The following is a 23,506-nucleotide window of genomic DNA, read 5'->3' as shown; positions in this document are numbered from 1 at the left end:
GTTGATGTGGTGGTGGGTGTTGGAGTTGGGGTCCCAGTTGATGTGGTGGTGGGTGTCGGAGTTGGGGTTCCAGTTGATGTGGTGGTAGGTGTCGGAGTTGGGGTCGCAGTTGATGTGGTGGGTGTTGGAGTTGGGGTTCCAGTTGAAGTGGTGGTGGGGCTTGGAGTTGGGGTCCCAGTTGATGTGGTGGTGGGTGTCGGAGTTGGGGTTCCAGTTGATGTGGTGGTAGGTGTCGGAGTTGGAGTCCCAGTTGATGTGGTGGGTGTTGGAGTTGGGGTTCCAGTTGAAGTGGTGGTGGGGCTTGGAGTTGGGGTCCCAGTTGATGTGGTGGTGGGTGTTGGAGTTGGGGTTCCAGTTGAAGTGGTGGTAGGTGTCGGAGTTGGGGTCCCAGTTGATGTGGTGGTGGGTGTCGGAGTTGGGGTTCCAGTTGAAGTGGTGGTGGGGCTTGGAGTTGGGGTCCCAGTTGATGTGGTGGGTGTCGGAGTTGGGGTTCCAGTTGAAGTGGTGGTGGGGCTTGGAGTTGGGGTCCCAGTTGATGTGGTGGGTGTCGGAGTTGGGGTTCCAGTTGAAGTGGTGGTAGGTGTCGGAGTTGGAGTCCCAGTTGATGTGGTGGGTGTCGGAGTTGGAGTTCCAGTTGAAGTGGTGGTAGGTGTCGGAGTTGGGGTTCCAGTTGAAGTGGTGGTGGGGCTTGGAGTTGGGGTCCCAGTTGATGTGGTGGGTGTCGGAGTTGGGGTTCCAGTTGAAGTGGTGGTGGGGCTTGGAGTTGGGGTCCCAGTTGATGTGGTGGTGGGTGTCGGAGTTGGGGTCCCAGTTGATGTGGTGGGTGTTGGAGTTGGGGTTCCAGTTGAAGTGGTGGTGGGGCTTGGGGTTGGGGTCTCAGTTGATGTGGTGGTAGGTGTCGGAGTTGGGGTTCCAGTTGAAGTGGTGGGTGTCGGAGTTGGGGTTCCAGTTGAAGTGGTGGTAGGTGTTGGAGTTGGGGTCCCAGTTGATGTGGTGGGTGTTGGAGTTGGGGTTCCAGTTGAAGTGGTGGTGGGTGTCGGAGTTGGGGTTCCAGTTGAAGTGGTGGTGGGGCTTGGAGTTGGGGTTCCAGTTGAAGTGGTGGTGGGTGTTGGGGTTGGTGTCTCCGTGACGGTGGTCTCTATAGTGGTGGAGGCTGGAGTTGGAGTCCCAGTTGAAGTTCTCGTAGGTGTTGGAGTTAGAGTCACTGTAGTTGTGGGTGTTGAGGATGAAGTCTCTGTTGAGGTAGTGGTAGGACTCGTGGTTGGGGTCTCTGCAGTGGTGGTCGATGATGTGAAGACACAGTAATCTGGAAGATCACAGCAGTAGACGTTGATCTCATAGTTGAGGCAGTAAGATGTGGGACTGGCTCCCACTGGCTTCTGGTCTTGGTTTCTGCACACGAGCCCAACTGAGGTGTTGCACACAACAGTCTGTCCAAGCTCTTGGATGGGAATCCTGGGAAGCATTGCGGCTCTACAGGAGATGTCGTCTGCCCAGCCCAACCCACAGATGTTCTCAAGGGATTCAAAGTCTCCATCTGTCTTGTTAACGTTTGGTTTATCAGAATCCACCCAGCCAGTCCACTTGCACTGAGGCAGACACGGAGTAGGCGGTGTCATTGTGGTGGTCGATACTGGGGGAGGCATGGATGCCGAGGTGGAGGTCGGTGGCAGCGTGGTGGATGTGGTTGTTAGCGGAGTGGAAATGGTGGTTGGTAGAGTGGAGATGGGGGTGGTAGTTGTTGGGGCAGGGGTGGTGGTTGGAGGAATGGAAGTAGTGGTTGGCGGAGTGGTGAAAGTGGTGCTTGGCGGGCTGGGAGTGGGGGTGGTAGTTGTTGGGACAGGGGTGGTGGTGGGCAGAATGGGAGTAGTGGTTGGCGGAGAGGTGGAAGTGGTGCTTAGCGGGGTGGAGATGGGGGTGGTAGTTGGCGGGGTAGGGGTGGTGGTTGGAGAAATGGGAGTAGTGGTTGGTGGAGTGGTGGAAGTGGTGGTTGGTGGAGTGGAGATGGGGGTGGTAGTTGGTGGGGTATGGGTGGTGGTGGGCGGAATGGGGGTGGTGGTTGGCGGAGTGGTGGAAGTGGTGCTTGGTGGAGTGGAGATGGGGGTGGTAGTCGGTGGGGTGGTGGTGGTGGTTGTCGGAATGGGGGTGGTGGTTGGCGGAGTGGTGGAAGTGGTGCTTTGTGGAATGGAGATGGGGGTGGTAGTTGGCGGAGTAGTGGAGGTGGTTGGTGGAAAGGGAGTGGTGGTTGGCGGAGTGGTGGAAGTGGTGCTTGGTGGAGTGGAGATGGGGGTGGTAGTTGGTGGTGTAAGGGTGGTGGTTGTCGGAATGGGGGTGGTGGTTGGCGGAGTGGTGGAAGTGGTGCTTTGTGGAGTGGAGATGGGGGTGGTAGTTGGTGGGGTAGGGGTTGTGGTTGGCGGAATGGGAGTAGTGGTTGGCGGAGTGGTGGAAGTGGTGCTTGGCGGGCTGGGAGTGGGGGTGGTAGTTGGCGGGGTAGTGGAGGTGGTTGGCGGAAAGGGAGTAGTGGTTGGCGGAGTGGTGGAAGTGGTGGTTGGTGGAGTGGAGATGGGGGTGGTAGTTGGTGGTGTAAGGGTGGTGGTTGTCGGAACGGGGGTGGTGGTTGGCGGAGTGGTGGAAGTGGTGCTTTGTGGAGTGGAGATGGGGGTGGTAGTTGGCGGAGTAGTGGAGGTGGTTGGCGGAAACGGAGTGGTGGTTGGCGGTGTGGTGGAAGTGGTGCTTGGCGGGCTGGGAGTGGGGGTGGTAGTTGGCGGGGTAGTGGAGGTGGTTGGCGGAAAGGGAGTAGTGGTTGGCGGAGTGGTGGAAGTGGTGGTTGGTGGAGTGGAGATGGGGGTGGTAGTTGGTGGTGTAAGGGTGGTGGTTGGCGGAATGGGGGTGGTGGTTGGCGGAGTGGTAGAAGTGGTGGTTGGTAGAGTGGTGATGGGGGTGGTGGTTGATGAGGTGGTGGTGGTCAGTGTTGTGGAGACACACCCATCTAGAAGTTCACAGCAGTAAACGTTGATCTCATAGTTGAGGCAGTAAGGCATGGGAATGGCTCCCCCTGGCTTCTGGTCTTGGTTTCTGCACATGAGCCCAACCGAGGTGTTGCACAGGACGGTCTGTCCCAGCTCTTGGATGGGAACGCTGGGATACATGGCGGCTCTGCAGGAGATGTCGGCTGCCCAGCCCAACTCACAGATGTCCTCAAGGGATTCAAAGTCTCCGCCCGTCTTGTCAAAGCTCGGTTTACCAGAATCCAGCCAGCCAGTCCACTTGCACTGAGGCAGACACGGAGTCACTGTGGTGGTCGATACTGGGGGAGGCGTGGATGTCAAGGTGGAGGTCGGTGGCGGCGTGGTGGATGTGGTGGTTGGCGGAGTGGAAGTGGTGGTTGGTGGGGTGGGAGTGGGGGTGGTAGTTGGTGGGGTAGGGGTTGTGGTTGGCGGAATGGGAGTAGTGGTTGGCGGAGTGGTGGAAGTGGTGCTTAGCGGGGTGGTAGTGGGGGTGGTAGTTGGCGGGGTAGTGGAGGTGGTTGGCGGAAAGGGAGTGGTGGTTGGTGGAGTGGTGGAAGTGGTGCTTGGCGGGCTGGGAGAGGGGGTGGTAGTTGGCGGGGTAGTGGAGGTGGTTGGCGGAAAGGGAGTAGTGGTTGGCGGAGTGGTGGAAGTGGTGCTTGGCGGGCTGGGAGTGGGGGTGGTAGTTGGTGGGGTGGTGGTGGTGGTTGTCGGAATGGGGGTGGTGGTTGGCGGAGTGGTGGAAGTGGTGGTTGGTGGAGTGGAGATGGGGGTGGTAGTTGGTGGTGTAAGGGTGGTGGTTGTCGGAACGGGGGTGGTGGTTGGCGGAGTGGTGGAAGTGGTGCTTTGTGGAGTGGAGATGGGGGTGGTAGTTGGTGGGGTAGTGGAGGTGGTTGGCGGAAAGGGAGTAGTGGTTGGCGGAGTGGTGGAAGTGGTGCTTAGCGGGGTGGGAGTGGGGGTGGTAGTTGGCGGGGTAGGGGTGGTGGTGGTCGGAAAGGGAGTAGTGGTTGGCGGAGTGGTGGGAGTGGTGCTTTGTGGAGTGGAGATGGGGGTGGTAGTTGGCGGAGTAGTGGAGGTGGTTGGCGGAAAGGGAGTGGTGGTTGGCGGAGTGGTGGAAGTGGTGCTTGGCGGGCTGGGAGAGGGGGTGGTAGTTGGTGAGGGGGTGGTGGTGGTTGTCGGAATGGGGGTGGTGGTTGGCGGAGTGGTGGAAGTGGTGCTTTGTGGAGTGGAGATGGGGGTGGTAGTTGGCGGAGTAGTGGAGGTGGTTGGCGGAAAGGGAGTGGTGGTTGGCGGAGTGGTGGAAGTGGTGCTTGGCGGGCTGGGAGTGGGGGTGGTGGTGGTGGTTGTCGGAATGGGGGTGGTGGTTGGCGGAGTGGTGGAAGTGGTGCTTTGTGGAATGGAGATGGGGGTGGTAGTTGGCGGAGTAGTGGAGGTGGTTGGCGGAAAGGGAGTGGTGGTTGGCGGAGTGGTGGAAGTGGTGGTTGGTGGAGTGGAGATGGGGGTGGTAGTTGGTGGTGTAAGGGTGATGGTTGTCGGAACGGGGGTGGTGGTTGGCGGAGTGGTGGAAGTGGTGCTTGGCGGGCTGGGAGTGGGGGTGGTAGTTGGTGGGGTAGTGAAGGTGGTTGGCGGAAAGGGAGTAGTGGTTGGCGGAGTGGTGGAAGTGGTGCTTGGCGGGCTGGGAGTGGGGGTGGTAGCTGGTGAGGTGGTGGTGGTGGTTGTCGGAATGGGGGTGGTGGTTGGCGGAGTGGTGGAAGTGGTGCTTTGTGGAGTGGAGATGGGGGTGGTAGTTGGCGGAGTAGTGGAGGTGGTTGGCGGAAAGGGAGTGGTGGTTGGCGGAGTGGTGGAAGTGGTGCTTGGCGGACTGGGAGTGGGGGTGGTGGTGGTGGTTGTCGGAATGGGGGTGGTGGTTGGCGGAGTGGTGGAAGTGGTGCTTTGTGGAATGGAGATGGGGGTGGTAGTTGGCGGAGTAGTGGAGGTGGTTGGCGGAAAGGGAGTGGTGGTTGGCGGAGTGGTGGAAGTGGTGGTTGGTGGAGTGGAGATGGGGGTGGTAGTTGGTGGTGTAAGGGTGATGGTTGTCGGAACGGGGGTGGTGGTTGGCGGAGTGGTGGAAGTGGTGCTTGGCGGGCTGGGAGTGGGGGTGGTAGTTGGTGGGGTAGTGAAGGTGGTTGGCGGAAAGGGAGTAGTGGTTGGCGGAGTGGTGGAAGTGGTGCTTGGCGGGCTGGGAGTGGGGGTGGTAGCTGGTGAGGTGGTGGTGGTGGTTGTCGGAACGGGGGTGGTGGTTGGCGGAGTGGTGGAAGTGGTGCTTTGTGGAGTGGAGATGGGGGTGGTAGTTGGCGGAGTAGTGGAGGTGGTTGGCGGAAAGGGAGTGGTGGTTGGCGGAGTGGTGGAAGTGGTGCTTGGCGGACTGGGAGTGGGGGTGGTGGTGGTGGTTGTCGGAATGGGGGTGGTGGTTGGCGGAGTGGTGGAAGTGGTGCTTTGTGGAATGGAGATGGGGGTGGTAGTTGGCGGAGTAGTGGAGGTGGTTGTCGGAACGGGGGTGGTGGTTGGCGGAGTGGTGGAAGTGGTGGTTGGTGGAGTGGAGATGGGGGTGGTAGTTGGTGGTGTAAGGGTGATGGTTGTCGGAACGGGGGTGGTGGTTGGCGGAGTGGTGGAAGTGGTGCTTGGCGGGGTGGGAGTGGGGGTGGTAGTTGGTGGGGTAGTGGAGGTGGTTGGCGGAAAGGGAGTAGTGGTTGGCGGAGTGGTGGAAGTGGTGCTTGGCGGTGTGGGAGTGGGGGTGGTGGTGGTGGTTGTCGGAATGGGGGTGGTGGTTGGTGGAGTGGTGGAAGTGGTGCTTTGTGGAATGGAGATGGGGGTGGTAGTTGGCGGAGTAGTGGAGGTGGTTGGCGGAAAGGGAGTAGTGGTTGGCGGAGTGGTGGAAGTGGTGGTTGGTGGAGTGGAGATGGGGGTGGTAGTTGGTGGTGTAAGGGTGGTGGTTGTCGGAACGGGGGTGGTGGTTGGCGGAGTGGTGGAAGTGGTGCTTTGTGGAGTGGAGATGGGGGTGGTAGTTGGCGGAGTAGTGGAGGTGGTTGGCGGAAACGGAGTGGTGGTTGGCGGTGTGGTGGAAGTGGTGCTTGGCGGGCTGGGAGTGGGGGTGGTAGTTGGCGGGGTAGTGGAGGTGGTTGGCGGAAAGGGAGTAGTGGTTGGCGGAGTGGTGGAAGTGGTGGTTGGTGGAGTGGAGATGGGGGTGGTAGTTGGTGGTGTAAGGGTGGTGGTTGGCGGAATGGGGGTGGTGGTTGGCGGAGTGGTAGAAGTGGTGGTTGGTAGAGTGGTGATGGGGGTGGTGGTTGATGAGGTGGTGGTGGTCAGTGTTGTGGAGACACACCCATCTAGAAGTTCACAGCAGTAGACGTTGATCTCATAGTTGAGGCAGTAAGGCATGGGAATGGCTCCCCCTGGCTTCTGGTCTTGGTTTCTGCACACGAGCCCAACCGAGGTGTTGCACAGGACGGTCTGTCCCAGCTCTTGGATGGGAACGCTGGGATACATGGCGGCTCTGCAGGAGATGTCGGCTGCCCAGCCCAACTCACAGATGTCCTCAAGGGATTCAAAGTCTCCGCCCGTCTTGTCAAAGCTCGGTTTACCAGAATCCAGCCAGCCAGTCCACTTGCACTGAGGCAGACACGGAGTCACTGTGGTGGTCGATACTGGGGGAGGCGTGGATGTCAAGGTGGAGGTCGGTGGCGGCGTGGTGGATGTGGTGCTTAGTGGGGTGGGAGTGGGGGTGGTAGTTGGTGGGGTAGTGGAGGTGGTTGGCGGAATGGGAGTAGTGGTTGGCGGAGTGGTGGAAGTGGTGCTTGGCGGGGTGGGAGTGGGGGTTGTAGTTGGTGGGGTAGGGGTTGTGGTTGGCGGAAAGGGAGTAGTGGTTGGCGGAGTGGTGGAAGTGGTGCTTGGCGGGCTGGGAGTGGGGGTGGTAGTTGGTGGGGTGGTGGTGGTGGTTGTCGGAATGGGGGTGGTGGTTGGCGGCGTGGTGGAAGTGGTGCTTTGTGGAGTGGAGATGGGGGTGGTAGTTGGTGGGGTGGTGGTGGTGGTTGTCGGAATGGGGGTGGTGGTTGGCGGAGTGGTGGAAGTGGTGCTTGGTGGAGTGGAGATGGGGGTGGTAGTTGGTGGTGTTAGGGTGGTGGTTGTCGGAACGGGGGTGGTGGTTGGCGGCGTGGTGGAAGTGGTGCTTTGTGGAGTGGAGATGGGGGTGGTAGTTGGCGGAGTAGTGGAGGTGGTTGGCGGAAAGGGAGTGGTGGTTGGCGGAGTGGTGGAAGTGGTGCTTTGTGGAGTGGAGATGGGGGTGGTAGTTGGCGGAGTAGTGGAGGTGGTTGGCGGAAAGGGAGTGGTGGTTGGCAGAGTGGTGGAAGTGGTGCTTGGCGGGCTGGGAGTGGGGGTGGTAGTTGGTGGGGTGGTGGTGGTGGTTGTCGGAATGGGGGTGGTAGTTGGCGGAGTGGTGGAAGTGGTGCTTGGTGGAGTGGAGATGGGGGTGGTAGTTGGTGGTGTAAGGGTGGTGGTTGTCGGAATGGGGGTGGTGGTTGGCGGCGTGGTGGAAGTGGTGCTTTGTGGAGTGGAGATGGGGGTGGTAGTTGGCGGAGTAGTGGAGGTGGTTGGCGGAAAGGGAGTGGTGGTTGGCGGAGTGGTGGAAGTGGTGCTTGGCGGGCTGGGAGTGGGGGTGGTAGTTGGTGGGGTGGTGGTGGTGGTTGTCGGAATGGGGGTGGTGGTTGGCGGAGTGGTGGAAGTGGTGCTTGGTGGAGTGGAGATGGGGGTGGTAGTTGGCGGAGTAGTGGAGGTGGTTGGCGGAAAGGGAGTGGTGGTTGGCGGAGTGGTGGAAGTGGTGCTTGGCGGGCTGGGAGTGGGGGTGGTAGTTGGTGGGGTGGTGGTGGTGGTTGTCGGAATGGGGGTGGTGGTTGGCGGAGTGGTGGAAGTGGTGCTTGGTGGAGTGGAGATGGGGGTGGTAGTTGGCGGAGTAGTGGAGGTGGTTGACGGAATGGGAGTAGTGGTTGGTGGAGTGGTGGAAGTGGTGCTTAGCGGGGTGGGAGTGGGGGTGGTAGTTGGCGGGGTAGGGGTGGTGGTGGGTGAAATGGGAGTAGTGGTTGGCGGAGTGGTGGAAGTGGTGGTTGGTGGAGTGGAGATGGGGGTGGTAGTTGGTGGTGTAGGGGTGGTGGTTGGCGGAACGGGGGTGGTGGTTGGCGGAGTGGTGGAAGTGGTGCTTGGCGGGCTGGGAGTGGGGGTGGTAGTTGGCGGGGTAGGGGTGGTGGTGGGCGGAATGGGGGTGGTGGTTGGCACGGTGGGCGTGCTGGAGCTGGGCGTGGGCGGCGGCGTGGTCGTGGGGCACTCCTCCATTGGCAGGCAGCAGTAGACCCGTATCTCGTAGTCGTAGCAGAGTCCAAATGGTCCCTTTCCAAACTGGTCTTCATTCTTGCAAATGAACCCAAAGGAGATGTTACACTGGGCCTCCTGGTCCAGCTCCGTCCAGCCGAGGTGGGGCTCCGTGGCAGCCCTGCACTGGATGTCCTGGGGGGCCCTGCAGACGTGGTCGAATGTCTCGTGGTCCCCACCATCACTGTCGCCGCTGGGGTGGTGGTCGTTGATCCAGTCGGACCAGACGCAGCAGAGACCTAGGAAAGCGAGGCCCCCGGCTGGTCAGCCTGGCCCAGGTCACACCTTTCGGAGATCAGTGGGACTCAGAGGACTCAGAGCCTCTGTGACCAGCTGTTCCGGTCGGCATCCCAGGGCCCAGTGTTGCTCAGAGAGTTTAGGCTGAGCACTAAATACAGCCGGATCCTGAACCCACTGAGTGAGGCCAGGGATCCAACCCGCATCCTCAGGGGTCCTTGACGGGTTCATTACAGCTGAGCCACAACGGGAATTCCTCCACCTCCAGTCCTGCTCTCCTTCAGCCGCCGAGGCCCAAGGGAAGGGCAGCCCCCACGCCCCACCAGTGACAGTCCCAGGCCTCAGAGGGCCAGCCTCATGCCCCATCCTGAGCTCCCTTCCAACCCTCACGCCAAAGCAATTGAATAAATAAGGAAAAGCCTCCCACGGCCGCGAGGAAGCGGCCGGCAGGGGCTTGGTCTGGACTCTTGACCAACAATGTTGTCACCCCGAGCGCGTCAAGTCCCCTGCATGCGTCCCAGGGCTTCAAATCAGGAAGCGAGTCACCAAAATACACCGTCTTTGGTCCACGGGCCGGAGGTCCGGCCCCCGCCCAGCCCACACCCGGGCCTCCTCGCCCTAAATTGTGGGAAGCGCTGACAACGTGACTTACGTGGCGAGGTCGCAGAGGGCGGCGGCACTGCGGGAAAAGGGAGGGAAAGGGGAGGCCGTTCCAGGGTTAGAGATTTTTCTGAATCTCGTCATCGTGGGCGTTTCTTCTCCCCCGGGGTCGCGCGCCTGGCGGCTGAGCTGCGCTCTCGGCCCCAGCCAGAGCAGAGACTGAAGGGCACTGCTGGGCTCCCCTCTCCCTCAGGGGCACTTTTTTGCTGGTCTGGGGCGATGTCCCTGAGTTGCCTTCCCTGTGGTCTGGGCTCGGGGATGCGGTCGAGACGCTGGGGGCTCGGGGACACCCTGAGCTGGGAGGCGGGGCACCACCACCTCCCGCCCGGAGCCAGATGACGGCCTGCCTAGAAGGGCCAACCCCGCCGAGCTCGGGGGGAGAGCAGGACGCCCGCAGGCACCGCCACGTGGTGATGGGGGCCTTACCTGTGCTGGGAGTCCAAGTGGTGCTGGTGGTGGTGGAGGGGCTGGTGGCGGTGGAGGGGCTGGTGGCGGTGGTGGGGCTGGTGGTGGGGGTCGAGGGGGTTGAAACACAGACATTGAAGTGCGGCACCAGTGTCCCATTGGGGCCGCAGATCTCCCAGTAGCAGAAAGAGCCGTCCTGGGTGTAGTTGACAATCTTCCCTGCGGGGGGCGGGGGGGGGGCGCGGCGGCATCAACACACCAGGAACAAGACAAAGACTCATGAGACCCCCTCGGCCTGTCCCAGCAAGGGCAAGACGGGTTCCCCCGTCTCCCACCAGAACCCCGAGGGTCCCCACGCATCACCCAGGAGCACTGGCGCCGTCAGGAGACACACGAATGTGCCAGGTGAGCCAGGGGCGGCTGCAAATCGGAGGCACCTCCGGGGCGAGCAGCCAGCCGCCTGCTGCCTCGGGGCGGAGGGCAGCTTACCTTCCTCAGGCCAGCAGACAACTTGTGAGGAGGCCGTACACAGGCTGGAAAGCAAGAGCAAGGCTGCAGGCCTCTCCTGGCCAGACTCTGCCCGCCCTGCCCATGCCCCTGCCACTGCCCCGAAGGCCTCTCCAGGGCCCCCGCCTGGGTCCCCGGCATGGGCAGAGCAGGGAGGTGAGGGAGCAGGAGCAGGAACGAGGGCCCGCCCCTCCCCGGGCCCCGGGTCCCATGCGCATGCGAGCCCGTGTGCGTGTGCGCTAAGCCCCCAGGCCCTGCCCCGTGAGCTTAGGTACCAAGCCTGGCAGTCGTGCTCCGGGGGCACAGACGCTCCGGGTGGGTAGTGAATGTCCTCAAGGTAGCAACCGCACTTGTCCGCCGGGACACACTTCTTACGGTCCTCGTCGAAGATGGGCCTGTTCTTGGGGCACCGGGGGTAGCAGCCTGGCGGACACAGGGCATTGGCTTGGACCAGGACGGAGGACCCCACTCCCGCCAGACCCCGCCCGACCTCTCCACCCGCGCAGGTCCTTCCAGGGCCCGGACCCCCCTTCCTGGGCCCTGACACTGCCACGCGGCCAAAGGGACAGCCAGGCCCCCAGCCAGCCCCCCGGGGGGGCACAGCCCGCTGCTTCCTGGGGCAGGATGCCCCTCCCCAGATGGCCCTGTCACTAATGCGCCACGTGCTCTCAGCTCAAGGGCCTGCGAGGCCTCCCGGCCCCTGCCTCCTGCTCGGTGTCCACGGCACCTGGCTCCTGACCTGACCTGCGCTGTGTGACCTGCCTCTTTTCTGCCCCCGGAGGGCGGGGTCTCAGCCAGGCTCCCAGCCCGCTGCTGGCTGAGCCAGCTCTGCAGCAGGGCGAGCCTGGCCCAGCCTGGAACTGGGGTCCCCGGCCCCCGCGGGCCCTCACCCTCCAAGTAGGACACGGAGATGTTGGAGTGGATGCCGTTGATGGTCCTACAGGTCTCGAAGCTTCGGTTCCCGCAGGGCTCGTAGTGCCACTCACACTCGTCCGGGGGGTTATAGTAGTCGCAGAATATGGCTGGGGGCAGGGGCGGGGTGAGACCAGGGAGGCCGAAGCCGGGCGTGGGGAGACCGGCCAAGCGCCTTCCTACCAACCCTGCGCCACGGTGGCCCGGGCGAGCGGAGGCCAGGAGGGCCCCGCGCGCGCCCTGCCCACAGCGCAGCGGCCCCCAACCCGCCCCACTGGCGCCCCGCTTCCGGGACAGATGGGCACTCACGGCACAGGTCTGGCGTCCTCCAGAACACGCAGGCTCCCTCCTTGGTGCACTCCTGGGCGTAGGAAGCCACGGCAGAGCAGAAGCACTCACAGTCCCCTCCAGTGTCACAGGAGCACGAGTCGTGGACGCAGGCCTCATAGAAGGGCTTGGGGTCCACCTGGGAGAGGAGCCTCCATGTGCCCAGAGGCCCGACCGCCCTCATGGGGCCAGGACTTCCCCTGCGGCCCGAGAAGCTCAGGACCCCAGGCCGGCCCTGCTCCCTGGTCACTCAGCACCAGCGCCCCGGAGGTCCAGGGCACCTGACGAGGCGGCCAGAGGCAGTTGGGCAATCCTGCCCCCCACTGCCTGCAGCTGAGGGCTGGCTGGGCCCAGGGGGTGTGTCCTTCCTCCCTCCCTGGAAGGTACAGAGGCTGCGGATCCAGCCGGGGGTCTCAGAGGGACGGCTGGACCTCTGGCCACGTGTCCAAAGGACACAGAGGATGGGGTGAAGCTGGAGGATAGGCGCCCCATCTGCGGCCACGCCCACTCCAGCCCACCGCCCCGGCGCCACGCCCACCGCCCCGGCGCCACGCCCACCGCCCCGGCGCCACGCCCACCTTGCTGTGGCAGGCGCGGAAGACTTTGCTCTTGATGAGGCTGCACTGCTTCTCCGCCCAGGAGCGGCGGTGCGGGTTCAGGGAGCAGGGCACTGGAATGGTGCTCACGTCCGGACAGGCGGAGGCCTCCTTCCAGCTGTTACCAAAGTCCAGCTCGCTGTCCACCACCATGTGGTCTCGGGTGGTGAAGTCGTTGTTGGATCGCTGGTCGAAGTTCCCGCACAGGCCGCACACCGTGCCCTGCGGAGACACGCCGGCCGGCCGGGGCTTGGCAAGGGGCCGTGGGCGAGCGGGGGCCCAGGCGGGCGCGGGCGGGGGAGGCTGCGCACCTTGTAGGAGGGGGCCAGCTTGATGAAGACGGTGGTCTTCTTGTCCCAGATGACGATGACGCCAACGCTGGCCTCCACCACCAGGTACTGGCCCACCTCCCGCGTGGTGTAGGCCACATGGTGGCCCACATCGCGCTGGATCACCGTTCGGTGTTTGTCCTCCAGCTTCAGCTCAGTCCTCTGTGCCCGGGGAAGAGGCCCTGTCACCGGCCAGGCCCGAGGGTCCCACAGGGGCCGGGCATCCCCAGGGGTGGGCAGCACTCACCCCCAGGAAGATCTTGATGGCCTTGGAGCAGGTGACACCCGTGGTGCCACAAGGGACGTTCTCCGTGATGATGCTGAAGGAGCCCTGCGGGGACTTCTGGCCACAGTAGTCCTGTGGCCCACGGGTATGTGAGCCGGGCCAGCACGGCCATGGGGGCCCCAGGTGCCCACCCCAGCTAGGCCTGGCCCAGCCTCAGCCCCTCCTCTGCTGAGAGGGGCCTTCACCACCCCCACACATGCCCCCCCGCACCCCGTGCCCCACACGCCCCCACAGGAGGGTCGAGGACGGCAGGGCCGAGGAAGGGCTCCCCTCCCCGGGCCCCTCCCCCGGCACCTCCTCAGCAGGGAGCAGCTCGGGGCCAGCAGGACACAGAGGGCCGTGGAGTGGAGGCAGGCCCTGCCATGCCCTCAGCCTCACCTGAACGGCCACGTAGGAGCAGTGTCCATCAAAGTCATAGTACTTCCCGTCAAAGGTGATGTAGTGGCCGCTCCCGTAGATGGCACAGGTGCCGTGGCACACGGACTGGGTGCACGCCCAGCGCCCTTTCCGGCAGGTGCTGAGGAAAGCCAGAAGGGGGCCTGGAAAGGCTGCAGAGCGCCCCCCCCCCCAGCGGCTCACAAACCACACCCCCCCAAGCCCTCTGATCCCGGCCCCTGTCCAGACCAAAGCCCCGCCAGCCAGGCGGGGGCCTCGGGGCCCTGGGACTGCAGCGGGCCCCTCAGAGGGCCCCGCGGGAGAGCCGGGCGGGGCGGGCTCTCACCAGGTGTTGCAGTCCACCCTGATCCTGTCCCCGGGGGAGTACAGGTCCTCGTTGTGCACACACGGGCACGCCTCCTCCACCACGCAGCCGCCCCGGCCATCGTCAATCAGGCCCTCAGGGCACACGCAGCCGCTGACGCACTCTGTCTGGTACTGGGGGCCGGTGGGAGAGTGGGTTCGGGGATGAGGTGCCGGCCCAGGGTGGCTGGCCCCTCTTCTGACACTGAAGACACTCCTGCTGTCCCTCTAACCTTTGACCTCTCCCCCAGTCCCGGCTCTGGAGCCCTGCCCCTCCAGCTCACCACTGGGCTGGGAGACAGGTGAGAGCTGCCCGCCAGGAACCCCCAAACTGGCCTCTGTGTCCCCAGTGGGCTGGGTGGGGACCCGCAGACAGCCACCTCCCCCGAGGGATGCGCAGGGCCAGCAAAGCCCCTGTGGCCAGAGAGCTGCGGATCCAGAGCCTCAGGGCCAGACAGGAGCCTCCTGCACCCCACTCCACAAGGGCGCCCCCAGCACGCACATAGCCGGCAGCCAGCGTCTGGCAGCTGACGGGCCTGGGGTTCCGGATGGCCAGCGCCGTCAGGTTGTTGCAGTCGACGTGGATCTTTGGGGCCTCACAGCCTGCGGGACAGAAGGGGCCACCTTAGCTCAGCTGAGGTGGGGGCTCGGGCAGGCAGAGGGGGTCGGAGCAGGCTGAGGGGCGGGAGGCACAGGGAAGTGGCTACTTACTCTGGCCCAGCAGCTTGACCGGTACACAGTGCAGCCTCCCGGACCGGCAGACGCTGCGAGGGAGGGTGGGGTGAGCGGGCCCTCAGGGGCCGGGCCCGGCGGCTGTGGGGCTGGTGGGGGTATGTGGGCGCCCCTGAGCGGAGTGGCCCCCCGCCCGCTGGTCCCGGCTACCCACCATCGCTCCTCCTGCCTCAGGACCACCTCCCCCGCCTCCAGGTAGAGGCCGCGGTGGTAGCAGGAGCACTTGGCCAGGGGCACGCAGCGGCCCTTCTCGTCCAGGAAGGTTTGGTCGGGGCAGCCGCAGCCGTCCACGGGCGCGAAGCCCTCCAGGCAGTGGGCGTCAGCCTCGGACAGCGAGCGGCAGGTCTGCTGGCAGGTGGTCAGGTTGTACCGAAAGATCTGCGACTGGGGGCAGGAGCCCACGTCCTTGTCTGCCGAGGGAGGGCCGGCATGAGGGCAGGGGCACCCCAGTCCTGGCCCCAAGCCCGCTCCCGCACCCACCTCCATCCAGGACGCCCGCTCAGCCACGGGGCCCACAGGCCGTCACCCCGAGACCACCCTGGCCGCACACGTGCCCCGCCCCACGCACCTCCCCTCCTGGGCGGAGGGGTCACGGCCATGGCTCCAAGGCCCTCCCTGCGAGCCCAGCGGCCCAGGGCTGGTAGAAGCTGGGAGCCAGGTCGCCCCCCCGCCGCCCCGCCCTGGGCGGCCACCCCCACCCCGACCGCTGACTCCCAGGGCAAGCTGCCACGGGGGACAGCAGTGACCCGAAGGCCAGCCAGAGCCCGGGGACAGCGGGCAGGGCGACACTCACTGCAGACGTGCTCCCGCCAGCCCCACAGCATGATGCCCTTGGCGGCACAGGCGCGGGCGTAGGAGGACAGGGCGGCACACAGGCAGTCTTCAGTGTTCTGGCAGTTGCACGTGTCGTATTTGCACCTCTGGGTGGCAAACAGGCAGGGCCATGAGGGAGGGAAGCCGGCTGGGGAGCACACGCTCACAGACACGCAGCGCTGACACACGCGCACACACGCTCAGCAGTCTCCCACTGCGCCCCGAGGCAGCGGGTCAGGCTGGGCGCAGAGTGCACCCCACCCACCTTGTAATACTCGGCTGGGTCCACGGCGGAGTGGCACCTGCCAAACGGGGTCCCCGTCTTCTTCAACAGGGAGCACCAGTGCTCCGCGTAGTTGGCTAGAGAGAGGCAGCACCTGAGTGCGGAGGGCCGCCCCGGCACGTCCCCTGAGTCCCCTGTGTCCGGCAGCTCTGCACATCGGACCCAGGCCCCTCCCTCCAGGGCAGGTTGGCACAGGACGGTGCCCCCTTGGAAGGCGGGGACTCCCACCCCTGCCTCTCTCCACCACCCGGGACGTGGCGGGCGGCGGGGCGTGGTGGGCAGAAGGTGTCCCGTGGAGGCCCCAGGACAGACCTTGGATGAGCGCCACCGCTGAGCGATGGATTAGCAGGCCCGGCCCCTCTGCCGTGTCGCTTGGCAGGCGGCCACTGTGGCACCATAACCAGCGCAGGGCAGAAAGCAGCAGGGGGATGCGCAGACCCTGTCGCCGGCACACCCCACCCGCCACCACGTCCCGCCGGGAGGCCCCGCCCGGCGGCCGAGCCTCACCACTCTCGATGTTGAGGGAGCAGGGGTCGTCCAGCCAGTCCACCTTGTCGTGGCAGCTCGACTGGGCCTTCCAGGTGTTGGCGAAGCCGGCGCCCGTGGCCTCCACCAGCCCACCGGCCGTCTTGAAATCATCGCCTTCCAGGCCGTTGAAGTTCCCGCAGAGGCCTGAGGGGCCCGGACAGGGTTGGGAAGGTTCAGGGGTCGGCAGGGGCCAGCCCGAGAGAAGCCTCTGCGGGAGGAGCCGGGAGGGGCCTCTCACCCTGCACGCGCCCCTGGGCGGCCTGGTCCAGCGTCAGGAAGAGCTGCATCATGGGCGCCAGCTGCACCTGCAGCCTGAGGCCGAAGGCCGTGTCCACGAGGAGGTGGTGGGAGGATGGTTGGAAGATGGAGAAGCTCGCTGCAAGGCAGGGGTGGTGAGGGGTGTGGGGGCACGTGGTGGGTGCTCTCCTCCTCCCCACCCCCACTGGCGCCCCAAGCAGGACTCACCTGTCACGTGGGGCAGGTTGACCTGCAGCTCGTTCAGCAGGACGCTGCCGTCCGACTTGAAGAGCACCACCTGCAGGCAAGGCCGAGGGGACGCGGGGACTGAGAAGGGCCGTGGGGCAGGGCGCCGGGAGGGCAGGGGACAGGGCACTCACGTTCTTCTTGTTGTCGGCCAGCAGCACCACTGTCTTCAGGCAGGTCTGCTTGTCTGTGGAGCCGCAGGGGGTCAGCTCACCCAGGATGGCGTAGGAGTCGTTGTGGGTGCCCTGGGGGAGGCAGAGGGCGTTGCGGCCGTGGCGGCAGGAGGGGCGGGGGGCCGCACAAGGCCTGGGTGCCTGCCTACCTTGGTCAGCACGTAGTAGCAGTCCCCGTGGAACGTGTACTTCCTCCCATCGAAGGTGGTGATGTGGGAGCCGCCCTCCAGGGCACAGGCCCCAGGGCACTGCAGGTCCTGGCACACCCAGCGGCCAGCGTTGCAGACACTGTCGGGCAGCGGGGGCTCGGGTCAGGCTCACCCGCCAGTCCCAGCCCACCGGGACCCCCAGCCCTGGGCCCAGGACCCACCATTGCTCGCAGTTGTTGGTGACCTGCTGGCCGGGCGCATACTGGTGCCCGTGCAGCTTGCAGTGACACTGGCTCACGGGGATGCAGCCTCTGCCCGCGATGTCATCATACACAGTGCCTGGGGCAGAGCGGGTACGCTGTTCCGAGCAGCCCCAGGATCCCACAGTGGGGCTGCCGTTCCCAGGGCCACACCCCGGAGCCGGCCTCACAGCCTGCCCTGCCAGCCAGGCCTCCCGCCTACAAACATCTCTGGTCCTTTGGGGACAATTGTGGACCCCCCACAGAGTCTGGTCAGGAACCTGCCTCCGTACTCAGAGCCATGGGCCAGGCGGGGGGTGACTGGGGAGGCGTCCCCACCCCACTCCCTCTTGTGCATGTGTTGGGGGGGGGGGTCTTCAGCACTTGTGTTCCTTCTACCTGGACCTTGTCCCCTGACTGCCGTGGAGGGCACCGTCCCACCACTGTCCCTCAGCACAGAGGAGAAGCGAGGCCCCGGCCATGAGGCACAGGCGGTAGCATTCAGGGCAGTGCCCTCCCCCGGGGAGCCCCGCCAGCATCCTCAGCACTCACCTTCTGGGCAGAAACAGCCATCCATGCGGTGTTCCTCGCACAGGCTGCTGACCTCCAGGTGCGAGCAGGTGTCCACGCAGGGCGAGCTGCTCTCCAGGTAAACCATGTTCCCAGGGCAGCTCTTAGCTAGAAAGGCAGAGGCAGCTCCTGAGCCCCCACTGCGCCCAGGGCCTGTGTGGCCTCGCACCTCTTCCGAGCTGCCTCTACAGAGGGCACAGACGTGGCTCCCGGTGCCCTGCCCTGTGCCCACAAAGGCCACCGCACTTCCAGCGGCTCGTCCCCCGGGGGGCCCCGTGGGTCCTGGTCTCCCCACCCCAGCGCTTACGGCAGAGCGTGGCGGTCCTCCAGTTCCCAGGCCGCCCACCGGCGTGGGAGCACTGGCGGGAGAACTCGGCGATCGTGCTGCAGACGCAGGAGGTGCCCTGCGGGCACTGACAGCGGTCCTGCACGCAGGCCTGCACGTACAGCTCCAGTGGCACCAGCCCCTGGCAGTCCTCGAAGGCCACGTCCGTCAGCAGCCTCTCGCACTCGGCGCGCTGCCGGGTGGAAGCGGGGACGCGGTGATGGCCCAGCTGCGCGCGCCCCCTCCCCTCCACGCCGGCCATGGCTGGGGTCCGCCGCCCCCGCCGAGGCCAGCGGCCGCATCCCTGGGAAAGGCTCGGCCCCCGGGCGCGGGTTGGGGAATGACTCTGCATTGGCTCCGCCCGGGGTGCGGGCCGGGGGAGTGGCTCCTCCTCCGGGTGGGGGTCCCTGACAGCGACTCACGTGCTCAGAGCAGGACAGCTTGGCCTGTGCCTCCTCGGGGTCGTCACACTTCTCCTCGGGCTTGTTGATCTTCTGCATGTTCCCGAACTCCAAGGGGCTGAAGGGGATGCCTGCGGGCCACAGCCCTTCAGCCAGGGGCGCCCGGAGCCTGCCCACAGCCCCCCACCGAGGCCCGAGGGGGGGTCCTCACCCTCCGAGAGGAACTCTGAGTAGGTCTGCAGGCCGTTGTAGTCTCCGCAGAGGCCACACGTGTGGTTCTGGAACTTACTGTCCAGCTCCAGCTGTTGGGATCGGGGGTGGGGGGGCCGTGAGCAGCCAGGGCGGCAGGACCACAGGGCCCCGGCAGCCAGGGCGAGCCCCCCAAGGCCAGGTGGGCCTCAGAACCTTCTTTGAATGGGCGGGACCGTGGTAGGGGAGCTCGGGTCAGCCTGGGCGTGTCCCGGAACCACCCAGGACCAGGGAGGCTTTGGGGGAGGGGCGGGGCAGCCCGCCGCCCTGTCAAGGGGTCCCCTGAGTGAGGGGGTGGCCCTGCCCCAGGGTCCCCTGGGGTCCGGAGGCCTGGGGGCCACACGCACCATGACCGAGTCCTCTCTGTTCCACACGAGAGCAAGGCCAGCTCGGGAATAGACCTTGGTGTAGATGGCACTCCTCTCAATGAGCAGCCCCGGGCTATAGTGCGGGGTGCTGACCCTGGGGGGGGGCATCGGGGTCACGCCGGGTGCACAGCACCCCTGCAGCCGGAGGGCTGGGGCTGTGTGCAGGGCTGGGGCGGTCAGCCAGCCGGGGACAGCTCCCGCCCGGGGCCACAAGCCGCAGGGCCGCCCTGTTGTGGGGGCGGGGGGGGGGGCGCTTGAGCAGCAGCTGAGCCCGTGTCCACCTGGCTGGCTGGGGGTCCTGCAAGCGGAGCCACAGCCGCCTGCCCCTTGCTCTCTCCTCACCCTCTCCCGGGGCTCTCTTGGTGGGCTGGGGGCACCAGGAGCCCAGCAGAGCCTGGCAGGAGGGGAGCCAGGCTCTGCCTGGTGGGGGCCTCTCCTGCCCCCGCCACTCACCCCATCGCCCAGGGGGGCACTGCGCCCATCCCAAACTGCCTCTGCAGGCCCTGTACCCACCCTGCTGAGCCTGCCCCCCCCCCACCCAGCCTGCCTGGCAGGAGAAACAAAACCCCCTGCCACACCCCCACTACAACCTGGGAAGGGCAAACCCTCAGGAATGTCCTCAGAGCCCATTGTTCCAGAGACAATGCAAGACAATGGCAGGCAGGAGAGGGGGGCACAGGCCCCTCCCACGGCCTCCTGTAACCCTAGCCTGGGGCTGCCAGGGCACCCTGACCAGGACAGCCACACCCAGAGCCCTGGGCTCCCCACAGGAGCTGCGGGAGACTCCCAGCCTAATAAAGCCCCTCACACCCCCTCCCCAGCCCCTCACCCATGGGAGTTCCTGGTGGGGGCTCATTAGTGCTTGTTGAATGAATCCGTGAACTAGACTTAAACCCAGCAGTCTCCTTGTTAGACCAGTGCCAGAACAGGGGGAGCTCCTGGGCGCTGGCCCAGCTCACGCTGCTCCCAGGGCGCTGCCCGTTCCTAGGAGGTGGGAGGGTCGCTGCCCCGCCACTCACATGGCCCCGTTCACCACGACCAGCTGCTGAGTGAGGTAGATGGTGTCGTCCTTGACCGTCAGCAGGATGTACTCGACCTGGGAGGGGCCCCCACTGCCGCCGGGGCCCCGTCTCAGGTGCACAGCGAACTCCTTGTAGGCGTCCCGGCAGTCGGAGGCGAAGTTGTAGTCGCACAGGCCCGGGAAGCGGAAGACGTCGCCGTCGAAGGTCTTGTAGTGGAAGTCGCCCCAGGTGCTGCAGACGTTGTGGCCGTGGTTCCGGGTTCTGCCTTCTGGGGGGCAGCGGGTGGGGGTGTGAGCGGCCCAGGGCGCCTGGAGGCCCCGCTGAGGCCCCGGCCCGGCAGCTGCCCTCGGAGGACCCTTCAGAGGCCTCGGGGGTCTCAGCACAGGTGCCTGGGAGATCGTCCTGCAGGGGGGGCCTCTGCTGGACTTTGGGCACCCCGCCCACGCAGTCTCGGCCCCCTGAAAGGGTGTCTCCAGCTGCCGCACCCTCCCACCCCGGCCCTGTGGGAAGGTGGCCAGAGGGGCTTCCGGGCTCCCTGTCAGCCTGGCCCAGGGCCCCCAGCCCCATCCATCAGCGCCCCAGCCAGCGCCTGCTGCAGCAGAGGAATGTGCCAGACGCTCAGAAGGAGCATCTTCAGATCCATCCCTACAGGGCTGGCGTCCCCCACTGCCGCAGACTTGGTCCACGTCCCACGTTCCCACTGCCTCCTCTGGCTGAAGCCACCCCTTAGCAGAAGCCCAAAGAGCCCGCTCTGCAGAGGTGCCTCTCGGCCTTGACCCTCCAGGCTCCCTGACACCGGGGACTGGCCCCTCCCTGGACCTGGCCCCTCCCGGCTGGCCCCTGCCTCCTCCGCCACCAGCCAGCCCAGGGCCTCCCTCTGGGCCTCGCCCCCTGGACACACACTCTGGCCAGGCCCCCACCTCAAGAGGGTGGTGGGAACCAAGACCCTCCTCCCTCCACCCAAAGTCAGCAGGGGAGGGGGCTGCGGGATGCCAGACCCAGGCCGTCCACCCCAAAGTCTGAGCGGAAAAAGGGCGCCTTGACTCCAGGTAGGACCATCTGCCCGGGACCACCCGGCCTTCCTGCCCGCACCCCGCTCACCTCTCTGGAGCTCCGCGCCCCCGGCCCAGGTCAGGGCCAGGCAGAGGGCCACCAGGCGGGCCAGTGGCAGCCCCATGGTGGCCAGCAGGACGGCGCGGGAGAGCGACCGGGGCAGGGGTCCAGCCCTTATATGGCCCCGCAGAGCCGTCAGAGGGCGGGAGGAGGGAGGGAAGGGGTGGGCGTGGCACTTGCCAGTTTATCAGGAAAACAGCTGCGGGGGCTCCGCGGGCACCGTGGGGAAATATTGATTCAGCTTATCTGGGGCTTATCTTATTGCTGCCCGGGTAGCACAGGCCCCCTCAGGATGCGGCAGCCCGATTACCCAAGGCCCGCACACGCCCAGGCGGGCCTCAGTCCTCCCAGCCGCAGCCGCCCAGGCCCAGGCCGGGCAGGAGTCCTGCCGGAAGCGCATCCTGGCCCACGGCTCGCTCCCCAACCGCCCCCACCCCCCGCCCCTGCACAGCGAAGGTCAAATGAGGTGTCTCCCTGGAGCCCAAGGCCCGGGCTTGGCTCCCCTCTCAGGCTCTGGGAGCCCCAGGGGGGTGGGCCTGGGCCGCAGCCGCCCCCACCAGGGGCCCCGAGCCCCACGGCAGGGGGGTGGGGCTCCATGGGGACCAGGGACAGACTCCTTCCTGTAGCTCCATGGGGGTGGGGGGGCCTCTGCTCGGCCCACCCTCTAATCTGCCACTTTCCCAGGCTGAGCTGCCTCTGGAATTACATGTAATTGGAACGTGGGGAGCCCGGCCAGGGGAGGCTTTAAGCGAATCATGTCCTCAGGGACAGCCCCCCCCCCTTCGGCACAGGCGGGGCCCTGCAGCTGCCCCAGGACAGTGGGGAGAAACAGGGCCGGGGGGCGGCCTGCGCAGGTGCCCTGGGCCACACCTCTCCCGGGGAGGGGGTTCTGCCCCAGAGAGAGGCCGGGGACCCGGGCGCGTCTCAGGCCTCCAAGCCGAGTTTGAACTGCGGTGGCCCCAGGCCTTGGCAACCCCTGGGCAGGCACCCATGTCGCTGGGGGGCAACCTGGAGTCGGGACCCCCCCTTCCCTGTGCTTCCTCCTCCTGAAAGCAGGTGTGTGCATTCTGAACTTGGCGTTTGACTTTGGCCAGTGGGATCGTGGACCAGCTCAGATCACGGAGGAGCCACAGACTCCAATCCAGCGGTCCCAAGTTTCAGGGGCAAGTGGGAGCGGTTCATTCCACAGTTACTGAGACTCAGGACAAGGGGACCATGCAGGGGATGGGGCTGGGGGACCCCCTGCTTCCCTGACACTGGCCCCACCGCCGCGGAGGCTGTGGCTAGACATCAGAGCCCAGCTGCGGTCGGAGCCTTGGCCTCTGGCACCGCCCAGGCCTTCCTCTGCAGCGGATGGGCTGTCCCCCCCGCACCCGCCATGGCCCCAGGGCCAAGCGCTCTCTCAGCCACTGCTCATCCCGGGTCCAGGGGCAAGAACCCCCAGGGTCCGAGGGGTGACTGGGAGCGAGGGGCTTGTCCAGACGCTCCCAGGGGCCTGAGGTCAAGCCCCTCGTCCCGTCCACTGTGCTGCCAGCTCCAGGCCGGGAGCCATCCTCCCCACAGGGACCCAGGGACCCAGGCTGGTGGGGACAGAGTGTGTGGCCGAGCAGGGGAGCAGGGATTAGGAAACCAGAGCCAGCTGGACCCACAGCGCCATTGTGCCACTTCCCTGTGGGGCCGCATCGGCTGGCACCAGGCCCTGGGGAAACCCAAGGACGGGGCCCCCCTGCGGCCTCCAGTGCAGTGATTTTCCCCAACAGATTCCCTCTGCCCTGGGGGGTGCCAGAGAAATCCTGCGCAGCCCCCTGGGTCTGAGAAGGTGGGATCCCCCTGGGTCTAGAAGGTCAGCCCTATGGACACCGTGGGTGGGTGCAGGTGGCCCTGGCGCAAGGGTCCAACCCTCACAACCCTATTGGCCCCGGGGCAGAGTCTCGGAGGGGGCGCCGAGCAGTGCCATCGGGCTGTCACGGTGGGGTGGCACGGAGCGGGCAGGTGGGATGGAGCCTGCAGGAGGTGGTGGGGAGGGCTCGGCACCCCCATGGGACCCTGGTCGGGCTCCTGCCGTGGCTTCTCAGCCGCCAGCGCCGTCACGGTGAGTCACGTCATGCAGTGAGTCAGTGGAAGCACCTGCCCAGGGCTGCCCACACCTGTCCCTCCATCCATCCATCACTTTAACTCTCTTGGATGCAGAAGGAAGACCCCCACCGTGGAGCTTCCCTCTCTGTGCAGCGGGAGCCCTGTTCCTGCCCCACTGGACTCTCATGCCCTCAGTGGGGGCGAGTTGAGGAAACTGTCCAGCGGCTCTCTGTGACACAGTGTGACGCCCAAGGGCCACCAGGACACCACTCTGTCCAGCCACAGCCCAGGCTGCTGAAGGGCTGACGGTTCACCCTGAGCCGGGCGGGGCACAGACCCCCATGCGGGCACCCCCCACCCCGCCAGGCCCCACACCCAGCAGTGTTTACCTGGACAAAACACTGTTCCAAGGGTTACATGAATGGCAACCTTGACCACAGGGAGGGAGGAGGCCAGAGACGTCACGAAACGCAGCCTAAAATGACTGTTTCACTGTGGTCTGTCCACAAACCCTGACTCATCAGGAAGTGGAGGGAGGAGGGGAAGGGAGATGGGGGGAGGGGTCTCCAAAGGAACAAGGACC

At 65.6% G+C, this 23,506-nt stretch overlaps 1 protein-coding gene across 3 annotated transcripts in view; it reads right to left on the bottom strand.

The window, feature by feature from the left end:
* The window catches only part of MUC2 (mucin 2, oligomeric mucus/gel-forming), a 31,242-nt gene extending 10,302 nt beyond the window's left edge, over window positions 1-20,940 (bottom strand). The window contains exons 1-34 of one of the 3 annotated variants that reach the window (XM_085010419.1): window positions 20,836-20,940; window positions 19,732-20,002; window positions 18,692-18,806; window positions 18,307-18,397; window positions 18,117-18,226; window positions 17,677-17,887; window positions 17,352-17,477; window positions 16,782-16,899; window positions 16,561-16,699; window positions 16,373-16,483; window positions 16,221-16,290; window positions 15,994-16,131; window positions 15,735-15,899; window positions 15,210-15,304; window positions 14,925-15,051; window positions 14,286-14,541; window positions 14,111-14,163; window positions 13,902-14,002; window positions 13,383-13,534; window positions 13,040-13,178; window positions 12,623-12,733; window positions 12,358-12,537; window positions 12,029-12,268; window positions 11,433-11,589; window positions 11,102-11,233; window positions 10,487-10,634; window positions 10,194-10,237; window positions 9,726-9,923; window positions 9,292-9,318; window positions 8,234-8,641; window positions 7,583-7,953; window positions 6,839-7,023; window positions 5,411-6,021; window positions 3,851-4,137 (exon numbers count right to left, since the gene is read on the bottom strand). In XM_085010419.1, the coding sequence (XP_084866545.1) occupies window positions 3,944-4,137; window positions 5,411-6,021; window positions 6,839-7,023; window positions 7,583-7,953; window positions 8,234-8,641; window positions 9,292-9,318; window positions 9,726-9,923; window positions 10,194-10,237; window positions 10,487-10,634; window positions 11,102-11,233; window positions 11,433-11,589; window positions 12,029-12,268; window positions 12,358-12,537; window positions 12,623-12,733; window positions 13,040-13,178; window positions 13,383-13,534; window positions 13,902-14,002; window positions 14,111-14,163; window positions 14,286-14,541; window positions 14,925-15,051; window positions 15,210-15,304; window positions 15,735-15,899; window positions 15,994-16,131; window positions 16,221-16,290; window positions 16,373-16,483; window positions 16,561-16,699; window positions 16,782-16,899; window positions 17,352-17,477; window positions 17,677-17,887; window positions 18,117-18,226; window positions 18,307-18,397; window positions 18,692-18,806; window positions 19,732-20,002; window positions 20,836-20,911 (5,670 nt within the window). In that variant the 5' untranslated portion in view covers window positions 20,912-20,940 and the 3' untranslated portion in view covers window positions 3,851-3,943. Of the gene's footprint in view, window positions 1-6; window positions 8,642-9,291; window positions 9,319-9,725; window positions 9,924-10,193; window positions 10,238-10,486; window positions 10,635-11,101; window positions 11,234-11,432; window positions 11,590-12,028; window positions 12,269-12,357; window positions 12,538-12,622; window positions 12,734-13,039; window positions 13,179-13,382; window positions 13,535-13,901; window positions 14,003-14,110; window positions 14,164-14,285; window positions 14,542-14,924; window positions 15,052-15,209; window positions 15,305-15,734; window positions 15,900-15,993; window positions 16,132-16,220; window positions 16,291-16,372; window positions 16,484-16,560; window positions 16,700-16,781; window positions 16,900-17,351; window positions 17,478-17,676; window positions 17,888-18,116; window positions 18,227-18,306; window positions 18,398-18,691; window positions 18,807-19,731; window positions 20,003-20,835 lie in introns of those variants that run through there. The other 2 variants (XM_085010420.1, XM_085010418.1) reach the window with 2 other exon arrangements.
* Between the last annotated feature and the right edge of the window lie 2,566 nt (window positions 20,941-23,506).

The sequence above is a fragment of the Sus scrofa genome, chromosome 2 (assembly GCF_054392235.1).
Source record: "Sus scrofa isolate SSC_HxYL_T2T_F1_AM1 chromosome 2, Sscrofa_HxYL_maternal_Yorkshire_Landrace_v2.0, whole genome shotgun sequence".
NCBI lineage: Eukaryota > Metazoa > Chordata > Mammalia > Artiodactyla > Suidae > Sus > Sus scrofa.
The sequence above is the reverse complement of the archived record's forward strand: the minus strand, read 5'-3'. Positions and strand labels throughout refer to the sequence as shown.